A 21,411-nucleotide genomic window follows, 5' to 3' on the forward strand; every position below is an offset into this window, starting at 1 on the left:
CCCCTTTTGTGCATGCCTGTGTCTGCTGTCTGTACAGGACAATTGCCGCTGGCCTGAACTGCTGCGTTTCCCAACCTGAGCAGGTCCCTGCAAGAAAAGCTTTCATGGGAACTGAACTAGTGATTGACAGAGGTCACCCATAACAGGTATACCAAAACTTCAAATATTTTTTATTTACCTGAAAAAAAGACTCAGAACTGTGCCTTATTTAAACACAATTTAAACAAAGTACATTATACTCAGTACCTCTTCCACAGCACCTTCCCTCAGCTGATGCCCTGGTATTTTGTTCCTCTTGAGTTCGGTGCCTTGTGACTATTCAGTACCTTTAATTCTGTGCTCTGGCCTTGAAGAAAAAATTCACATTAGCTAAAGCCATATGGGCCAGCGCTCCATAGACCTATGAGATCTGTAGTTCTTGCCCCTTTTAATAAAATGGGGACACTTCAAAGATACTTTCTTCCTGTCTCAACTCTGAAAAAATGTTTGTCTTTCATATAGTTTCAGCCGCCTAACACCCCCCTTAGATGCAACTTCGTGGTGTAAGACATAGTATAAAGCAGGCAAGCTATATAAACAAAGTAGCATGAATTTCACATTCATCGATAAAATTTCCTTTTGCTTTCTATAAATAGAAACTATGCTTGCTCTTCTTAAAAATACCCCTTAATTACTACAACCTGAGAGTTTCTATTATATCATGGCATTAGTCTAGTTTAAAGCTATCAGAAATGCAGTGCTAATTCTTTTCTGAGCTTCTCAAAAGCTCAGTGGCATCCAAAGTAACGTTATCAATTATGTTATCACCTCTCCACAGTTTCAGATTCATTACTTTCCATTTTCCAGCTGCCTTGACTTATTAAAATGAACTGTGCATACTATTGTGGTTAATCAACAAGTTTTCTACAAATCCAACTTAAACTGATTTCCTACAGCTGACAAAAAATGTTAATATAATTCAAGTACTCTTGTTAAAGGAAAAACACCATGAAAACAATTTTTTATTAATTTTTAAATATAAAACAAGAATTTCTGCATTTGCTTATCCAATAAAAACGACCTCCCGTCTGGTTAGTCCCAACATTATCTCTTATGAACATTTCACATCATCAAAATACGGTGTGTTTAATCAGTTAAACACATTAACATCAGTTAACATATTAAAATCAATTTGTGGAAGTTAGAAGGAAGAGTGAAACACAAAATCTGTGCCAAGATCCAATGTCGTTCCACACTCCCTGCAGAAGACCCTACAGAACACAGCAACTCTGCCGTCTCAGCAGTCTTATACTCAAGTTTTCACATGCCGCATGGTTATTGCCAAACACACAGCAAGTAGTGTTATCTCCAGTAGTGTGCAGTACTGGCTCACGTCAGACAGAAGCGCGCCGAGATAATACTCTGCCTCACAGTAACCCACAGCCTCCTGCCAGACCCAGACTGAAGTGAAAGAACTAACAAGCTAAGTTTTTTGCAGCAAATCTAACTGTAGCCCAGGATCTCCTGCCAGCCCAGTCCTTCTCTTCCTTCAGTCATCCAAATGCCTTTCATTAGTTAACTAATATTGAACGTTACTGGAATAACTGACCATAAAGTAACCAAAACCCAATCAAAGCCAGAATTTTGTCATACATACAGAACAACAAAGAATCTGCCAGTGTATTTAAGAACATAAAAAGTGACTTGCTTACTGTATACTGAATGTAGTTGCTGTAGGCCACTGTGACCGAAGCACAGAGAAAGAGCTACTTTTAAAGTCCGAGCTCTAAGTCAGATTGTCAGATGCAAGGCGAAAACACAGTAGATACAGCCTGGAGTAGGCCAATCTTTGCTTTTTAAAATCTCAGCTCTGTATCGCATTCAGTGGGAGCTGGACACTTTTCTTTTCACTTTTTTTTTTCTTTCAAGTTTCTATACAGTAAATACACCGTATGGAAGAGCCTTTGTTGCACAATTAACCAGGCATAGGGCAGTTGCTTTGTGATGCCAGCCAAACTAAACATTAAGCTCCAGCTAACATTCTCTTTCATTTTCTTTTCTTTTCTTATTTTTAAATGCTTATAAGGATATACAGCCTCTGAATCCTGGAAAGCTCATTAATAAGTTCAGTCCCATTTTCTGCTTACAGGGATGTTAGTGCTTTTGCAAAGAGTAAAACTTCAAACAAAATTTTAGTGTTTTTTCCTGCAAGCACCAGAATCCCCAATTAACAGGCCATCAAAACCCAAATGCAATAGACGAACTCAGTCCTTGAGCAGGCTCACATTTTTGATACACTATTTCTACCTGGAGTAGAAGCTGAAAAAGCATCATGTAAAATTATGAAGAGACTATCTCCCCTGTGGGCTTCAGTGCACAACGAGGCCAATGAGCACTTTCATAATAAGATACTTCATTTTGGTCATTACAAGATCAGGTCTCCAACAAGTAGCATGATGGTCAGTTAAAAATGAAGCTACTGTAATTGCAGACTTCGGTGTTTCTAACAGTAAAAACCATCAGCTTATTCCCTTCTTCCAGAGCTAAGATAATTTAGATATTAATTCACAAATCTTGATGGATATGACTTTGAGTAAAAGAAAAATTACACAGTTTTATCATCAGTGGTTCTGTGCACTCAGCTTAGAAAGCCTACTATGCATTAAAATGTCTTGTTCATTGTACAGTTACCTGATTTCAGCACTTAAAGATTACTTTAATATCATTTTTTTTTAAATCCCATTATTCCACTGTTTATGTAAAAGAATTGCACTGGTTTCACTTCTGGAAACCAACTTAGTTTTTCTTAATGCATTGCCTTGCACTGCCATTAACTTCATCTTCTTTTACAGGTTAGATCGAGTAAGCCAGGGAAATTCCTGGAAGCCAAAAAGAGAATAAAATACTTATCAGAACGGGCAAACAGTAAGAGGATCATGATACAAATGTGTACTAACTACCAGATGGAATCTACAAGACATAAATAAAGACTGCTCAGAAAAATGTTTTGTCTCATTTTGTCAGGAATGGGAAGGAACAACTGTCATGTCTGGGAAGAGTCATTAAAGACACCAGGCATCAGTAAGAGCCAATGAAGAAAAAACAAAGAAAGAAGACAATGCAGTGTAAAGGCACTGATTCTGCCATCTCCCAACTCTGAAGAGAATCTTTCTGCCTTTCAACCATCTGCCTTCTCTGCAGTTTTGGTGATGCTTCCTGACTACTTAAGAAAGGAAAACATAAATACCTGTTTCTTCCTTTCAGACTGTGGATCAATCATTACATTTATAAGAGAAGGTGTTTGCTTGTCAGTCACACTTGCTTTCAGAGCTTTCTGCAATTCTTCTGGTGTTTTAACAAAATATCCTTTACCACCAAACGCAGACATAATTTCCTCATAGTGTGAATTTGGCAGGAGAGAAACTGGAGGTACACTGCAGTGAAACAGAAAACTCTGAGAAACAGCAGGGAAGAATTGCCAGATTGACCAATTTAATTACTTCAGTGCACCAATTCTAAAGTATGCGATGATTATTGTTCTGGCCTGATAAATTCTTTTGGGCTGGAGGAACTGTTTCCTATACCACTTAAGCTATGCTTAGAGTCGCATTTTCATCTGGAGACACTCTTGAGTAAGCTTTTAGCCTAGTTCAGGGTACAAGGATCTCAGCTCCAGAAGCAGAAGCCCAGTGTATACCTACAACACAGGCCTTGGGTCATTTTGGAGGTTATCCCACTATGAACTCTATACCCTGTGGGGCCTGAGCAGCTACTGGAACCTGAGATGACTAACGGAGTGTTATTTCTCTGCTAGACAGTTGTGTAAACAATAGTCTGTAATTGGGTTGATTCCTCGCGTTTGGTAACTGGTTCTTATTTACACAAACTAACCCCAGGACTTATGTTCACGAAAACATTCAATCTGAATTATAAAGCATTAAAAGTGAACAGCATGACTATTTTGGTCATTTCTTCCTTAATTAACAACACGTTGAAGATGCTCACCATGTAGCAGGATCTCCATATTGTAACATCTCTTTCCAGTTATCCGCATTCAAACCAGTGTAAATCCCGTTGTTGTTTACCACAATAATCAGGATCGGCAAGTTGTATCTACAGAGGTACATTTGGAAGATCTTTGAAATATCTGTACCTTTCTGCAAGGTGTTGAGTGTTACTTTTCATTAAAGATAAAATGAAAAATTAAAAAAATCACTTTCACCTGAAACATGACCTACTCATCACTGGTAACAACACATTATGTCAGAACAGCAGAAAGAGAAAAATTACTATGAATATTGTCTGGCTTGTTTTCACGTGTCTTAAGAGCATCCTATAACAGCAGCGTTCTTGGCCTTCTAGTTTTATTGATCCAGGCAGCATATGAAGAGGGTCTTCTTGAGCAAAAACCAGTTACCTGCAAATTGTTTCCACTTCCATCCCAGAAAATCCAAAAGCACTATCTCCTTCTATGCAGATGACTCGCTTTTCAGGTGTTTGGTCTTTAGCTACCAGTGCAGCTGCTATGGCAAAACCCAGTCCAACTCCCATTGTTCCAAAAGTACCTGCATCAAGCCTAAAGGTGAGAACATAGAATTACTATCTCTAAGTTCACTCAAACCTCTTCAGTTAATCCACAATTTATCTTTAATTTTAATAATTACTCATATACTATTCCAATATTGTTTCATAAACAATTGGTTTGTTGGATACCAGATGTATGTATTATTATATTAATTTAAACATCAAAGAAGACTGCAAATGTTTTGAGACAAACATACTAGAACTAATTAAAATTGAAAACTCTCATACACTAGTGATATTACAATAAAGAAAGACTATTCTTATATGCTTTTAGCTTGCATAGTAACAGTATTTCAAAAACATTCAATTACTCTAGAGATAGGCAGACTACATGAAATCTCTCTATACTTAATTCCTTGAAAATGTAACTAGAAGTCTGAAAGCCATCAGTTAAATAATGCTGTTCAAACTTTAGTCTTCTGTTCAACTTTTCAAATCAAATTGCAAGCTGTAATTAAGTTAGATCATTTCAGTCAGAAGCACATAATGGAAACAAAAGTACATGAAGAACTAGATTACTCTAGGGTTAACTTCTCATATTTGCTTTCAGACATGTACAGTTCAATATGAAGCCAATTTACTGTGCCCTTATTTTAAAAAGGGGGGAAAATGCAAACTCTTCCCCCAACTTTACTGGAAGTTTTTAGGTTTTGTTTTGTTTACAAAGAAGTATTTAGGTTCACTTAGGACGTGCTACTTTCACAAAAAGGCTCTAAGCTTCCCAGTCAGATCAGAAGGTTCATCTCACCTGGGGAGAACTTTTTCCCCGCTCTTCAAGAAACGGCACTTAATCCTTACCTATAATAACTCTGTGTGGTACAGCTTTAATAAGATGACATACGCACATTCCTGAATTTGGGTGCCTGCATTTTAGGCACACAGGTTTGCATTAAAGTGTGCTCATTATATAACTCAATTTTCAAAATGAGCTTATTCTTAAGTTTTCCCTGTTCTTTAAGTGTTGTGTTTCAAAGAAAAACTTGTTTTGCATGAATTCTTTTCAACACGAGATTCCAAACTATTGTTCTTATTTTAAATCAGTATTTACCGTACCCTTTGAGCACAGAAATAAGCATCTATACTGGAGAATTTAGTGTGATGCTTCTCACTCACTTTCCACAAAAGAGAGTGAGAAACTATCATCCCTGTGCTGGAGAGCACACAGGTCACAAGGAACTTAAAATCTATGACAGGACATCAGTATATGAGTGGATAACTTCCCTTTAGCCAACAGACATTTATTTTGTTTAGAGACTTTAAAAAGAATTATAAGAATTCTGGGCCATCATACTTCTCAGTTAAATGAAAACATTTATATAAAAATCTAGTCTGTTGAGCCAGCACAAGAAAGAAAATACCACACCTTTGACGGGGATAATAATTAGGAAGCATAGTTCGTCCGATGTCCATGGTGTTTGCTCCCTCACTTACTAAAATGCTGTCCTTGGGTATCAGTTCTCTGATGTGATGAAAGACTGTGTAGTAATTCATAGGCAGGGATTTCTGTAATGCTAATGCCTTAAAAATAACAAAATATAGAGTAAGGTGCAGAACTGAGATACGTAAATAATACTGTGGTACTATGCTAGGTAGGGATGAAGTATTTGGCCTTCCATGCTATATTTCAAGGTCACGTATGGTTTATTCTGGTGACAACATTTATCAGAGGCGCATTCTGGTCAGCAGCCTGCTCCTTTGGCTGGCCCGTCATTAACAGCAACCTACTAAACCCAGTTTAACCTGAGCGACACAGGAATTTTTTCACACACACAGGTTTCACTGTTGATAACTCTAAACGAGGTGCCATCTGTATGTTAGCAGGAAGTTCAAAAGGGTGAACTGCTATGATTGATCTATTTTAAATCCCACCTTGGAAAAAAGCATCTGAACTTGCAGAATATGGGTTGTATAAAGTTAAGCTTACGCTAACTGTCTGTGGTATTTTGGCTTGAGAAGCTACTTACAATTAATATAGATTGTTTCCATCAGCCTTGCTTTGGACATAAATGTCCAAAGCAACCAAGACGTTTGAATATAGAGCAGTGATAAAATTATGCATCAGTACCTGTTAAGGCAAGAAAACTCCTAATTTCTTTAATATAACAATACCTTTGATCTTTCCTCATTGTTCTTTATTTTCTCTCTTAGTTTCTTCCACCACTCTGTATTAGAAGGATATTTCAATGGTCTTTTGCTGAATTCTTCTAAAAGCTGGAACAACATTTGAAAAGTTGCAAATGTCTTTCAATATATATAAAAACACCACAAGCATCAAAAATGTTATCAGGAAGGATCCCTGCACAAACCAGAATCTCTAACATTTAACTGGGGATGCACAGCATGGGTATGTTGCAGGAAACATGCCTTTCCTTGTTTTTGGTTTTTGTTTTAAACTGGTAACTATATAAATCAGAAGAAATTAAGGTCAATAAAGGAGAACACCTGACATTATATTACCTGCTTAGTCACGGCATTTATGTCACCTAGTAAAACTGCAGCTGGTCTCACATTATTCCCCAGCTCTTCTGCACAAATATCAATCTGTATTTCAAAAAGAAAGACCACCATTAACTTAAAGATATTATAGGGAATTTTTTTTCCAGTTCAAGTGAGGAACATAATCTGACTGTCTTTATACACTGTTTTGGCTGTACAAATAAATTCCTCTGCCTTTTACTGAAATGACATCAGGAAATGCTTTATTCAAAGTGAAATTAACCCTTATCAGTGAAAAAAGTGACTCTAAATGAGATTAAAAAGTATTCTTGCATTTTTTAGATAAAAGAAACAGAAGAAATATCGATTTCAAAAGTAAAAAAGAATTCTAGTTAAAAAAAAAAAAGTTATTCCTGTAGAAAAGATGAAGTTTGGAAACCGAGATAATGTTCCAGATCACTGAAAGTGGGCCACCCACACCACAATAAGTCAACTATTACTCTTCGATCACAGGCTCTAAGGAAGAATATTTTTGGGCATAATCAGTTCAACAACTTGTCTTTCTAGGAGCTGGCAGATTACCAAATACACTAATTAGTTAAATAGCCTTTCTTTCTTTTTTTCCCATGAACATCTCTGAGTGACTGAGCTCTTATAATGACTGACTGACTCTGGATCTGAAGGTAATTGTATTTTGAAAATATCCAACTGAGAGAGCAGTCGAACAGTACAAAAGGTTTCACAGTTTAAGGACAATTTGTTTTCAACCACTGAAATTCCAGAGCTCCAAGATCACATGCATATCACGAGTCCAATCTTTTATTAAACAACTATACAAAAGTGTCTGCCCTCCTCACAACGTCAGCACCAAGTCCTTTATAGCTGGAAAAGTTTTTTAACCATTTTTAGAAAATGCAAGGAAGTAATAAATAAATTAAAATTAAAGGAATCAGAACTATTTCTAGAGAACTACCGTAACTACATGAACATTATTGCACTGGCAGTATTTGCCACAAACTATGCTACCAAAATAATTTGCAAAAACTGCTCTACACAATGCTGGAACACAGAGGACTTCCTTCAACTTGCAATTTTTGTGCTTACCTGAATAACCTTTACATCTTGTCGAAACCTTGGCGGAAGACCAAAATGCAAAATCCAGTTCAACCTTGCACCAAGCAAGATGACTACATCAGCATGCTGTAATGCCCTATAAAGGCACATGAGAATTAGATGAGGAGGAATTACTGTTAAATTTAATAGTGTTTTCAAAATTAGAAGTAATAATAACCATCAAAGCAAACACAAGAATATATGTATAATCCTTTCTTCCTCTAAGCTGCACGTTTAGCTCCAAAAACCCATGTCCAACATAGTTAATCATTAAGCCATTCTTGAGCTCAGGAACTCAAGGAAAAAAAATTACTCTTTTCCTAATACACTGTGTTAAGAAAGAAATTGTAACACTGGAAGACTAACAAGATGTTATCACGATGCTGAGGTTAAAGCAAAACACTCACTACTCTGATACTGACAACAGTAATTGCCAAAATTAAGATTGTTGTGGCTCTCTTAGTTTAGGCTCTTGTTAATTTACCTTCCAGCTGCATACACAATACATGGTATTTTCTTTTATTCTCCATTTTTCTTACGAGTGTGCTTATCAATGATAAAGCTATGATGCTTGAAAAAGGGCAAATATTTTAGTTTTCAAGTATATGAATGTGCCATCTGCAAGCTAACTCTGTGCATACTCATACCTACCAGGGTTCTTACAGTTCACTCACATTAATTTCGCAAAAAAACTCTTATAAATAAATTTATATATATTCATTCAACAGATTTTGAAATACTTTTCTTTTTCCTTCTAAATAAAGTGCAATTCAGTGATGGCAAACACCACACAACTATTGCAGTTCAAGTTTTGCTGTCTGCTACGTGTGCATCTTTTGCTTCTATGGTGTTAAAATAGAAGGCTAATAGGTTTTCAAGTCCGCTAAATTAAAACTGTTCACTAGTTTCACTTTGTTATGAAATGCACACTAACAACATTGATACATCTACTTGCCGTAGGTTTCATAGCTACAAAATACTAGCTCTCAGACAAGTATCTTCCTGGTCCGCATTCTAAGAGCTGTCAGAAGCAATCCACCTAAATTTGTTGTTTCTTTCCAAGCAAGATCTTCTGTGCTCTAAAATGAGCTGCGAAACATAGCTGAGACAATTTTTTGATGTATACATTTTGTCTTCCCTGGAATTTGTAAAACACCACAATTCCCAGTTGTTTCTCAGATGTTAGGGTTAGAAGCCTTGCTTTATATTTACGTGGATCTTGCTGCAGCTACACAATTTGGATGGTTATCAGGAACTACTCCTTTTGCCATTGGCGTAGGCAAAAAAGGCAGTCCACAAAGGTCCACCAACTTTCTGACGTTGTTTTCAGCATGTGAATAAGCAGCACCTGAATGAAAGGAAAGAGACTGCTTAATACTATAGAAACCTACTGCGTCCGCCTGAGTTTCAATTAGCCTGATTACAATAGTGACAGAAAGAGTACTATTTCCCATCATGAAAGCTGCCTGTTATTTTTCATTCTGGAAAACTCAAATATAACACACGAAACAATAGGTATTTGGGTTCAAATTTAATTTTGGGTGGTTGAAGTTTTGTATTATGGCATAGAAATTTGTCAAGAATTTTGGAATTCCTGGTAGTATCTCTACCTCTAAGAAAATGGCTATCTGATTTTTTTCCTGCTTAAACTCGTATTTCATCAATTGGCTTTTCTTTTAACCTAGATGAAAAAGAGGAGTTACATAAAAAAAATAAAGTGTTATAAAAACAGAACAGATTTTAACATCAAATTTCAAAGTTTTTTTTTATAGAATGTGAAAAATAGATGGCTAACACTATGAGGAACAACATGGGGAAGAGAAATCATTTTGGTTATTGGTCTTCCTACATATGTACAGTTAAAGCATGCTACCTTTGCCAATGATTAACAGAGGCTGCTTGGCATGAGCGATGACAGATACTGCCTTGGATACAGCAGAGTGTTCAGCCATGCTGATGGGAGGTGGAGGGCAGCATTCTACGTACCTGGTAAACAAGCAGAATAGAACAGGGTCTTTAAAAAAAATACAAAACAAGAAATGTCAGAAGATAAGACCCACTGTTTAGCATAAAACCACAGCTGCTGCATACCGCGTTACCCACAGAATTTATCAGAACAGGATACATATATTTTTAAAACAGACTCCAAAATTTTTCTTGCACATTTCTTTAATCCTATAGGTAGCATTATTACAGAGATGAAGTAACATAGGTGTTCTACCATCACAGTAATTCATTCATTTTTTGCACATTTAATGATAAACTATAATCCAAATAACATTATAATGGAAAGTTAAATGAAGAGAGTCAATTTTTAGTATCATTATTTCAGCCTCATAGCAAATTATTTGATCTCTTGTTCTTTTTATTTTTTTCTTGTTTTAAGAAAATACTAAAGAAACTTAAAACTAAAATTTATTCAGCGCCTTGAAAAATAATGAATATAATCTGTACGCACTTGATGGAGCTCTTATTCACCTCAAGATTCACAAAATCCCCAGGTATGTCAATATAGCAGGAACCTGGACGACCATACATGCTGGTTCTTACAGCCTAGAAAACAGATGAACACAGTTTTAACCACTGCTTGAAAGGATGTTAAAGAACTTTAAATTAAAAGAACAAAACAAAACAAAGAACACGTATGTGTGAGGTGTTTCAGATTCCTGAACCATCACAGGGAAAAATCCCAAGGATTGATTTATACCAATAGATTTAAGGTTTAACAGTTGTTTACATTTCTCCCTATGCACAGTATTAGACTGTAAATTCTTTATTTATTTCAGAATAAGAACTATATTACAAGCAATTGTATTTGGAAATACTAGAATAAACGTTTTATTTAAGGTAGCATAAACAGAGAAAAAAGACAACCAACTCCTCCATCTTCTATTATGCTCTTAGCTCTTCTCTTACAGGTAGATACTCTGAATTTCAGATTTTGCACTTCTGAAAACAGTAATATTGTATGCAAAATTTAGGCTGACATGGCTAAAATGTTGCTAGAGCAGGAGTCTTTTGAAACCCTTCCTGAAGCATGGAGATAAGGATGTGTTCTTTCTCAGACAAACATGCAAAACAAACAAACAAAACAATCCGCACACTCCAAAACTAAATACAACCCTCTCTACCTCCCCCCTCCAAATCTTCACTTAATGAAAGTGCTTAGTAACACAACTTCAGAGCTAAAAGAGCTGAAGTTTGCATTATTGCATTTCTAGTTCTTGCACATCTCCCTAAAAGCATTTTTTCAACAAAATCCTTGCAGCTCTGACTGAAGTTAACAAAAACACTGCAGGCATCAGTAAATGTCAGATTAGAACAATATTTATTTCTAATCTTTTCCACAGCACTGTTCATAGAAAAAAAAAACAAAAGCCCTGGGTGTTAATTTACTCAATCAACCATTAGCTAGCATCTGCAGGATCAAAGTAGTTATAGTAACAACTTTATCCCCCCCCAAAAATCAACAAAGCAAACAAACAAACAAACAAAAAACCCACAGACCTTATGCAGTAGGAGACATTTACGAGATGTTCTGTTGCTAATTTAGTACTTTTTCATACCTTTTCAATAACAGCAGGAATTACTTCTAGGCTGCTCGGGCGGACAGACAGTTTGTTGTACAGCCTACCAGCCTCAACCTAAATAAATCAATATAATGGTTATATGCATTTATCAAAGTGATTTGGACATTTCCAACTCACTTCAACACGAATGAAATGAAAAAACGACAAATTGAAAGCAACAAGGGGAAAGCTCCCACACAGAAAATCGAAGTTCCTCAGCCGGTGTAAATTGTCAATCCATACTCATTCGCTGAGTGCTTACATATTTTTTCCAGAAAGTGGTGCTTCTGTTCTTGTAAAGTTTATTTTTTTTTCTCTTCCATCTCAGAACAGATAGGCAAGGACAATAAATACCACCTGAGACCTAAAACAGAGCATGAATTGCAGCATGATGGTGGACAAAGACAACACAAGTAATCTGGTGGATTACACAGTGCCAATTTTAAACCAGTAGATGGAGCAAATCAGCAGCATTACACAAGATGATAGGAAATGTTAGTATCTGGGATTGTTATCCCTATACTAAGGAAGAAATACCATTGGTTATTTAACTGAAACTATTTTGTAGAAAGTTATATGTCTGCGTACCTGTGGAAATTCTTGGAAAGCTCCCATGGTTTCCTGATTTCTGTCAGAAGACCCTCCAATAACAATCAAAGGCCTAGAAAAGTATTAAAAAATATACGCATACATATATTTTTGTAACTGCGATCACATCTGTAAGCTCACCTTAATGCCAAATCCTATTACTGTTGAGACATCAACGTGGATAGAAAGTGGCCAGCACATTACAGGGGTGGACTCTAAATATCAGTGTCAGGTGGTTGACTTCCTAGCAGCCTTTAGGTGTCTGGTTTTAGGACAGTCTGGCCATATTAAATGATCTCCATCTAGCATAAAAATTCTATAAAAGCTGTATTACTACCGATTTTAATTAGTTTGATAACATGCGTGCCAAGGTGGTTTGAGAGAAATGACAACAGCCGATGTTTCAAGCTTTCCAGGCTTTTGCTCTTAAAACAATTTCTCTTCAGACAGATACAACCTTTCCTTTGACAGCATTTATCTATACAAGGTGTTAAACTGAAACTTTAACAGCATGCGCAAAGCATAATCCTAAATTTAATCACCCATAAGATTTTGGGATATGTTTATCTAGATCTGAGATTCATAACCAGGCCATTTCTCCACCACAAATCAAAACGTCAGTTCTGATCCCTCAACACAGTGAGATTAGAACTTCAGGCTGTATCTCACCTCTGTGGAAAATCCTTATGGAAAATTTTACTACACTGATGGTACGCCCTGTTTTCTTTTTCCTCTCCCTTCAGCAAAATGGTTATTACTATCCATATGTAACCAGTCTGTTTAACAGTGACAAACCCTATGTTCCTTTGTCATTTTTTTATTGAAAAGTTTTAATAAAAAAATAAACACTACTTCCCAATATTGAAATACAGTAAGGAGAGTACTCTATTCTTAATATAGCTACCCCCAACAGCTATACCTTCGAAATATTTGATTTTGCTTTTAAATCTTATATAATTGTAACCAGAAATAAGTTTTTCCCCCTGTGTAATCATCATACTGTACTACTGGCACTATACTGTAGACATTTTTAAGAGCAGTGCTTATTACTGCAAGTAGTTAAATTAAATTAAGTCCAAAACAACAGTGAAGCAGGAAGAACACTGACTACAATGAAACTAATAAGAGTATCAAGCATTATGGACTTGGAAGAAAAGAACTTACAGTAAACTGAAAAATTTCAACCGCAATCTCTGGTAAAGAACAGTACTGCACCATGCTAACGCATACAGAAATCTTAAAACTACTGCAAACTCTTCTTTGGAGTTTATTTTCACAGCCTAACTGAAATAACAAAAATCTTTTGCTCAGAATGAGGCAGGAGAGGAAGCAGCAGTGTTGTAGGTAATTTTTAACATGAAGTAACACGTTACACCCTTGGAAATGTAGTTTACCAAGGCCTCACTAGCTCCCTACTTGGCTAGATTTACACATCCAACTGCCCACTGTGACACGTTTCCAGGGTAAACTAAAGGCTTTTCCACTCAGCCAATCTGTGCTCAGGCAATAAAATCTAAAAACACAACCACTTGTAAATTGTGCTATCAGACTGCTTGACTTTCTTCCAGTTGATACAGAAGAGGGCTTTTTTAAACCTGGATGGGACTGAAACAGAGTAATCAGAAGAACAAGTCTCCAGGCTCAAAGAGGATAACTCAGATTCAACTCTTAAGGACCATCCCTTAGATTTATTCAAAGTCAGTACCTGTGGGGTCAGTTCAGCTACTGGCCTCCTCCTGTGAGAAGTAAGCCAGTGCTCATCCACTGGAGCATGTTACAAAGCCAGGTATAATGCCATGGAATCACAAGACTTAATGCTGGGTGCTAACCCTGCCCTACACATTTGGTCTCCTTATGCCACTTCCTTGCACAGGATGGTGTAGAGCAGGGACATAACACCTTGTTGCCACAGAAGCGAGAAGCCCTCTCTCTAACTTCTGCTCCCACCTGCATACTCCATTGTCAAATCTTCTGCTAAACTAGATAAATTACTTCTTTATCCTTTTGCCAAGAGTACAGGTTTACACAAGATAAAGTCAGGTAAACAGAGCTTCTCTCAGACAAAAATCAACTTGTGAGAAAAGAAATGTCTCCTGCAAGCCCAACAGCAAACACCATGAATGCATTTTTTTCTTATGGCCAAATTCATGGCTGTTCAAATGCAAAGTTTTCACGTGATCTATTTTTATCTAAAGCCACACAGGGACAACAAAACTTTTGTCAATATTTTTTTAGAAGGCTTTTAACACTGGATGTCTTTTTTCAAAGTGTTAGAAGCTTTGTTTGTTAGAGCTCCCATTATCTAGCTTCCTTTGTCCATCACCCATTACTAATCTAATTCTCCAGGTGACGTGTGCTTGGTAACACCACAGCTTCTCCCCAAAATACCTCACACAGCATTCTGAGCAGCTTTTAGTGGCAGACCAGCTAAAGTTGCCATGTTTCAGTGAAGGCTTGTGGGAGTAAATGCTATCACTGTACCATCATTTAATGCAATTCTTTACCCCTCAAAATGTCTGCGTGGGGAGCAAACGCAGATTTTAACAATGCAGTTGCCAATTTGTTCATGTATGAAATATGGCAAATACAGTAATTCAAAGGTAATGTGGCTTTTCAATTTAGAAAAAGTTCAAACTCTTCAAAAAATCTGTAAAGCATTATAGGCTGAATATCATCTTTATTTGAAAATGTACCCATGCAAACAGGTATGTTGACAGATTTTTCAATAATGCATATTGGGGTAAGAAAAAAGAAGAATTTTATCCATGAGGGTACGAAAAAAAGAACTAAATTCCCTTTAGGGAAGGCAAATGAAGAATTTACTTCTGATTGCAAGAAGAAAAAAAGGTCCCATACTAAATACTGCAGAGCTCAATATCTGCAACAAATAATAGCAAACAACTATTAGAATTTTAAAGAGAAAATGTACTTATATTACCAGCAGTTCACGGTTGCATTTGCCATCCCACCAAGGGCATGTAAAAAACCTGGACCAGACACTACAAGACATACTCCTGGCCTAGAGGGAAGAAAAAAAAGAAAATATGCTGAAATACAAGATATAAAACACGGACTTGTGTTTTCAAAATGCATCGACAACATGGGATTTATATGAAGGACTAAATACAGATATTGCAATCAGAAATCATTTATCAACCCAGTTAAAAAAAGCACGCGAACTGTTGTTACATGCCACCCACTCATGCAATGTCTGTCTGCAGTATACACAGCTTCATCGTGTTTCGCTTCATGATTACACAGCTCCGTGTTTCTTTTACCACATCTGCTCCACCATTTAGCGTTCATGTGGATTTGGTATGCCCCCCATTTTCAGTTTTCTCAACTCCACTGTAGCACTAGGTGTCAATGAAGAAAGCTCATAAAGAGAGAAGTGCATCTGACTCAATGCAAACTTATTTATAACTATTATAGTCTAATTCAGGCAGAGGCACTTCTTATTCCAGTGAGATAATCATCGTTTTTAACTACTGAGCACTCCTTAGTGGCTCTACAGACTCTTTAGATAGGAGAAAAAAAGTCAGCTTCTTATAACTGTATCACAGATAGAACACTTGCAGATAGAATAAGGATTGATCATCTGCATCATCACGTCTGCATTTGTGAGTAAGCAGACAGCAGATGTTACTTTCGGAAAGGATCCCTGGGATACCCTTTAAATCACAAGCCACAGAACGCTTCCCAGCACTAAGACCAAAATGTGGTACATGAGGAAAAGCCAGCATTTCATCTCAGGAGAAGCACAGGGAAGAATGGCAGGCATGTGGTTAGTCTCTGTATTAGCAAGATATTTGTTGAGTAAAATAATGACAAGATTAAGGTATAGCAGGTCCACCATGTTGCAGCAAACAATGGTAATGTCATTTCTGCCCCTCATACCAATGGCGTTAAACGACTAGTCAGAAATCAAAAGGGAAGACAGTTATAAGATTGACAGCATTATAGGAGTTTTAGCTCACGCCCTGAATCATATCAACAGAAATATTGACAACTGTACTGGCAATTACTTTAAAACTGATGTCCCATTTTAACTGCCCTGTATCTGCATATGCTAAAAAAAAGCTCCAGAACAGAAAAATGTTCCTAGCTTCTGTTGAGTTAATATATATTACAATAAATATTGATAAATATGGAATGTACCTGCCAGTCAAATATCCAATAGCAGATGCGGCGTAACAGGCCTGTTGAAAAGATTGGGGAATTAATTATACAATTATTATTATAACCATATTTCATGATATGTAAATAATATTCCATAGGAATACTGAAATTAAGCAGGTACAGATTTTTCCCTGGTAAATACAGCTTCAATAGAAGTAGAAGCACCCCTTCACACACACCCCCCCCATTATAGAGTTGTGCTCATGAAGATTTATATGAAAAATCTCAAAACTCATATACAATCTCAAAACACATATAACATGGAAGAGGGATTTATGTAGACAGGCAACGAACAGAAATGCAGCCATCACTGGAATGACTCATTCTATTTCAGAAGTTAAGTGAAAGGCTGAAATCATAATTTTATCTTGAAATCAGAAAGTTCTAACACTTAAGGCAAAAAAAAATTTCATTTTTTCTCATTTTTATTTTTTTTAAAGTAAACTCCAAGCTTTCTAGCCTACCTCCCTTATTTTGAAATAGAGTTGGGATTTTGTTTTTTATTTATTATTATATTTTAAGCGTTATTGTGGTTAGAAGAGTAAGTAACACCAAAGATCCTTCTAAAAGTTTATTGAGCTGCTGAACATTTTCCTCAAACCTATGAATAATTCTAGGTAACACAGCATGTTAGCAATCTCAGCTTAAATGAGTGAAAACATAGATTTATAATAAGCTGTTACATGGAAAGAGAAGCTGTCTTGAATATCCTCAGGCTCCTACAGATATAGACTAACTGTCACAGCAAAGATGTGGGGCTTAGTAGAGGAATAATAAGCACACCTTATTTTCTTTGCAGCAGTAGGATAGGGAATTGTTGACAAAAAAGGACACTGACAAGAAAAATCTCTTTCTATTTTTCATAAATCTTTGACATAGAGAAGAAAAATGTCACTGATATAAGAATTAGGTAACTATTTGATGACATTTGTGTGCAAAAGTTTAGAAATAATATTTGGAGTAGGTGTTACTAAAATCCTGCTAGTGAAGCTCAAAGCATGGTGTTGAGTTTCCATGGCAATGTTGTTTGAGAACCGATGGCAAAATAAAACAGCACACAGAATTTAAGTTCACGTACAGTCATTGCCATTAAGACTTTTAATGCTTTCTGCAAGGAAGCAACATGACTAAAACTATCGCTTTTTAGAGACTAGGAGATTGTAAATAGTTCTGAAGCTATACTTGAAGATTCTTTGTAAAAGGGTTTTTTTATTCTTATTGTTACTTCTGAACCTTGTGCCCCATCCCACTAACACGTGAGCAGCAGCATGCATATCATCTGTCAAGGTCACAACACAGTGGCTCAGCTGAAAGCAGATCCTTATGTTCCTCCCGCAGTCAAGAAGGACCTGGGCATATACAATGACATTAACCTCACAACCTACAATCAGCATTAGCAAGAAATATAGCAAGCCCAGATGCTGGCACCGAAGTCGTAATTTAGAACTACTCATGTGAACGCTGGGTTTTGAACTGCAGCTAAAGCGGAGGGCTGTTGCTCCCAGACAAGTGGAAACATTAAGCAGGGTTTAACTAAATCTTAGCCTGTTTTCAACTCAAATACAAGCAAATGAATACAACATAACTAGTAAACAACATTTAAACATTTTTGTATGCAGAGATCTGGTAAAAACAGTACAACCATGTCAAGGAGCAAGCCTGAGGTCCTTATGCTAATTGTGCCTAAATGTACCTTACCCTATATGTTCTGGGACTGGCAGTAGGGCTTGTGTAGGTTCTCAACTTTCTAGGAGAACCTCCTGTAGGAAGGTGAGCTCGCCGCTTGCTACGTGGTGTCTTTTGTTAGGATGTACAGCTTAAGTGCAGGCCTTGAAAAGCCTTTCCTTGCAGGCGTGACCACAGGTTGGAAGCAGCAGTCCCAGAATAATAAACAGCTTGCTCATGGACTATTACTGGCCACTGGAAAAATGCGATTTTGAAAGCTGTGAAAATGGTGCTTTTGCTTTAGGAAGCCAAGCAGGGAAAACAAACAAACAAACAAAAACAGAACAGAACCACCCAAATGCGTGACAGGGCAAGGCACCTGCCTTGGCCTGGGACATCAGCACCCATCCAACACCGCACAGTCCATAGTCCAGGCACGGAGGCCAAGGGCTATGAACTGTTCAGACTGCAACATCTTACAAAATGAGATCTTGGCTGGGGGGTGGAGAATAAAAGATGTCCATTTTGGTTCCAGCTGCCCTTACTGAGGGGCTCTCAAGCCCGATTCCCTTGGCAGCTACGAGCATCAGCACCAACTTTACTGCACCAATATACTGGATGTTCACGAGGAACAGTTATCAAAAATGAATTGCTCTGAATACATAGCGGTAATTACTGTTAAAGATTAAGAACTAAACATTAGCAATACGTGGTGTTAATGAATAAAAATCAAATATATATATATATTTTTTTATAAAGTTTAAAACTAACCTATTGATCTCCTAAATCCACCAGAGCGATCTCTACCCAGGGACAAACGCACAAAAGACACGCCCCCGTAGAGTTGCAACATAACTCCCCAGTGTTCAAGTGGGCCAGGGGTTAAACTGCCACCAGCAAATCTGTACCGTGTTAGAGGCCGCAGGAGATTAGCTGAAGGATAAACCTTTAACTTCATGCTTTAATCTGGTCTTCCTGCGCTAACAAGTTCTTATACAAGCGTGCTTTTGCTACATCTGGCTCAGAAATGAGGCATGAACTCAACTCCTGGAGAAAACATTGTCTTCCATACATCTCCGATCGCATACATGAATATGTAAAGGGAGTAGCTGCATAGACGTCCTCTGCAACCACACTGCACAACTAATAAACTTGGACAATTAGAATTATGACATGTAAATATTAATTGTATCTTAAATACACTGTACATACAAACATTTTACCCTCTCCTCTGCCAAGCAGATACTCTGTTTTCATTGAGGACAAACAACAAAGCAAAACCTGCCACAAGATATCCTTGTTCATCCTTGCCCATTCCCCCAGAAGAGAAACCCTGACATTTTGATGCTAAAACAAGTCTTCGAGCTATTGCTATTCCCCTAAGCAAAAGTATCTGTTTACAACGTAAAATGTTTCTTGACTTCCTTGCTCTAACAGAAGAGAGCCTAGTAAAGAGTGATAAATAGAACAGCATCTCATTTTGCAGTGCAAAGCAATCTTCTCTGTTAATTACAGATACATGACAAAATTAATTTCAATCATGTTAATAACCAAAACTAAAATTAGAATACTTGCTAAATGATATACAGGAATATAAAGACCGTGTTGACATCCTGTATTAAATATACCTTTTAAATACATTAGCGCACGTTTGCCTCTCTCACATGGTAGATACAGATTTTCCATGCAGAGACATGCATTCCTCCGAGTTCTCACACTCCTATAAGCATGTCAGGATTAAACAGCAAAACCACACAGCTCATGACCACCTGATTCAGGAGAGCTATTCTTATCATTCTTTATTGAATTTGAGGTTATCACAATCAACCTCGGGACATCCAGGAGACCACTGAATTCTGGAAATGTTACTACTGGGAAAAAACAAACCTTGAACAATGGCAATCACAACTGTGGCAACACAGTCAAAATGCTAACGACCTAACGTCTAATTTCTGATACCTACGCAACTAACCTGAAATATATGAAGACTATTGAAGTGTAGACTAGTGCAGTAACTGTTTCTCTACTGTCTCCTTAAAAGAATGTTCAGAGGCTACATTCTTTCTAGTAAGATGATGGGTTTCATTCTGTTGTAAAACAGTTAAAGAAAGGATTGGTCCTACCAGGTAGATACTTACAGCTTGTTCATTTCTCATTCCTATGTATTTGATTCCAACTGCTTGGGCTGCAACTGCGATTTCTGTGATTGGAATACCAACAATGCCAAACATGTATTCAATATTCTAAAAAGAAAACGTTAGAAGCCATCAGAATGGGTTTCAAATGACGGTGAAAAAAACCAACACCATACCACCACATATATTCACTTAAAAGTTCATGGGCACGTAAGAACGTGTACAATACTGGCATTTGCAGCGCAGTCCTCTGTAATTGTTCCACAGCTCGCAGACCTCCAAAACCCACTGCTCACAACAGCTCAGCACTCAACACGTTCAGCTCTTTCTGCTGACCACTTCTTACTTGCGATGTCTCTCCTCCATCATTTTCCTGTCACTCAGTATGTCAGCTTTACTGATTCTGAGAATTCCTAGCATGGTTTCCTCTTAAGCTTTCAGTGAGTATTAACGTTAACAAAAGCTCCAAGAAACAAGTGGGATTATACTCTGCGAGGGCAAACTGACAAATGAAAAGATAATGTGAATCTTCATGGCAAACGAGCTACCGTTTAGCGTGTCGTAGTCCAAACAGAAAAGCTTTGGTAAGACTACTGCCAATTCTGCACCATTTCGAGTCTAGAAACAATAGGGACTAGTGATAACTGCAAACGTGCTACAGGTGCTGTGTACCAGTGGAAGGGGCGGTGGGCATTGATGGGCATTGCGTGACAGCACCGGTGGCCTGCGGTGAGTTTGCGGAGGCCCAGCAGGCTCCTGAGGGGGAAGAGCCGAGCGAAGGCCTCTGGGCAGCGACTCCTTCCCACCACAGCCAGCGGGGCGCCGGGCGGCGGTCCCACAGACCTCCAGCCCCACCGCTCCCTCACCTCCACCCGTTACCTGACGCCCCCGGGCCGCCATGGGACCCCCACTCAAGGCAAACCGTGCCCAGCCCGGGCAACGGGGGGATGGACGGCCGCGCACAGCCGCTCCTCCCCGGCCTCGCCTCGCCCCGCACGGCCGGGCCCTTACTTGAGCTCGGAGGGCCTCGGCCACCAGCCCGGCCCCGCTCACCGCCTCCCCCGCCGCCATGACAGCGCCTCCGTGCAGCGGCGGCCCCTGAGGCGGCTGAGCGACACGCCGCCCGGCCAATGAGAGAGCAGAGGAGGCGGGACCAACCTGTC

At 38.0% G+C, this 21,411-nt stretch overlaps 1 protein-coding gene across 1 annotated transcript; it reads right to left on the reverse strand.

The window, feature by feature from the left end:
• Positions 1–251: 251 nt before the first annotated feature.
• HACL1 (2-hydroxyacyl-CoA lyase 1) lies at positions 252–21,374 on the reverse strand. The gene is made up of 17 exons (XM_035556436.2): positions 21,260–21,374; positions 20,252–20,356; positions 16,428–16,468; positions 15,208–15,288; positions 12,270–12,342; positions 11,679–11,756; positions 10,571–10,665; positions 9,986–10,098; positions 9,325–9,460; positions 8,104–8,209; positions 7,021–7,104; positions 6,673–6,774; positions 5,927–6,081; positions 4,397–4,555; positions 3,985–4,092; positions 3,227–3,413; positions 252–2,858 (listed from the first exon to the last, which is right to left on the reverse strand). Exons 1-17 carry the CDS (start codon positions 21,317–21,319, stop codon positions 2,826–2,828), a joined length of 1,716 nt encoding a protein of 571 aa, XP_035412329.1. The 5' UTR covers positions 21,320–21,374; the 3' UTR covers positions 252–2,825.
• Positions 21,375–21,411: the final 37 nt, after the last annotated feature.

This window comes from Cygnus atratus, chromosome 2 (genome assembly GCF_013377495.2).
Source record: "Cygnus atratus isolate AKBS03 ecotype Queensland, Australia chromosome 2, CAtr_DNAZoo_HiC_assembly, whole genome shotgun sequence".
Classification (NCBI taxonomy): Eukaryota; Metazoa; Chordata; class Aves; order Anseriformes; family Anatidae; genus Cygnus; species Cygnus atratus.

Bases quoted from the DNA above. Each gene is read 5' to 3' on its own strand.
- HACL1 (XM_035556436.2), bottom strand. From the start codon at position 21,319: ATGGCGGCGGGGGAGGCGGTGAGCGGGGCCGGGCTGGTGGCCGAGGCC. The intron at 15,289-16,427 runs GTACATTCCATA...TCTTCCCTCTAG, and splicing joins ATTGGATATTTGACTGGCAG to GCCAGGAGTATGTCTTGTAG. The intron at 4,556-5,926 runs GTGTGGTATTTT...TCTCACCTTTAG, and splicing joins AATTATTATCCCCGTCAAAG to GCTTGATGCAGGTACTTTTG.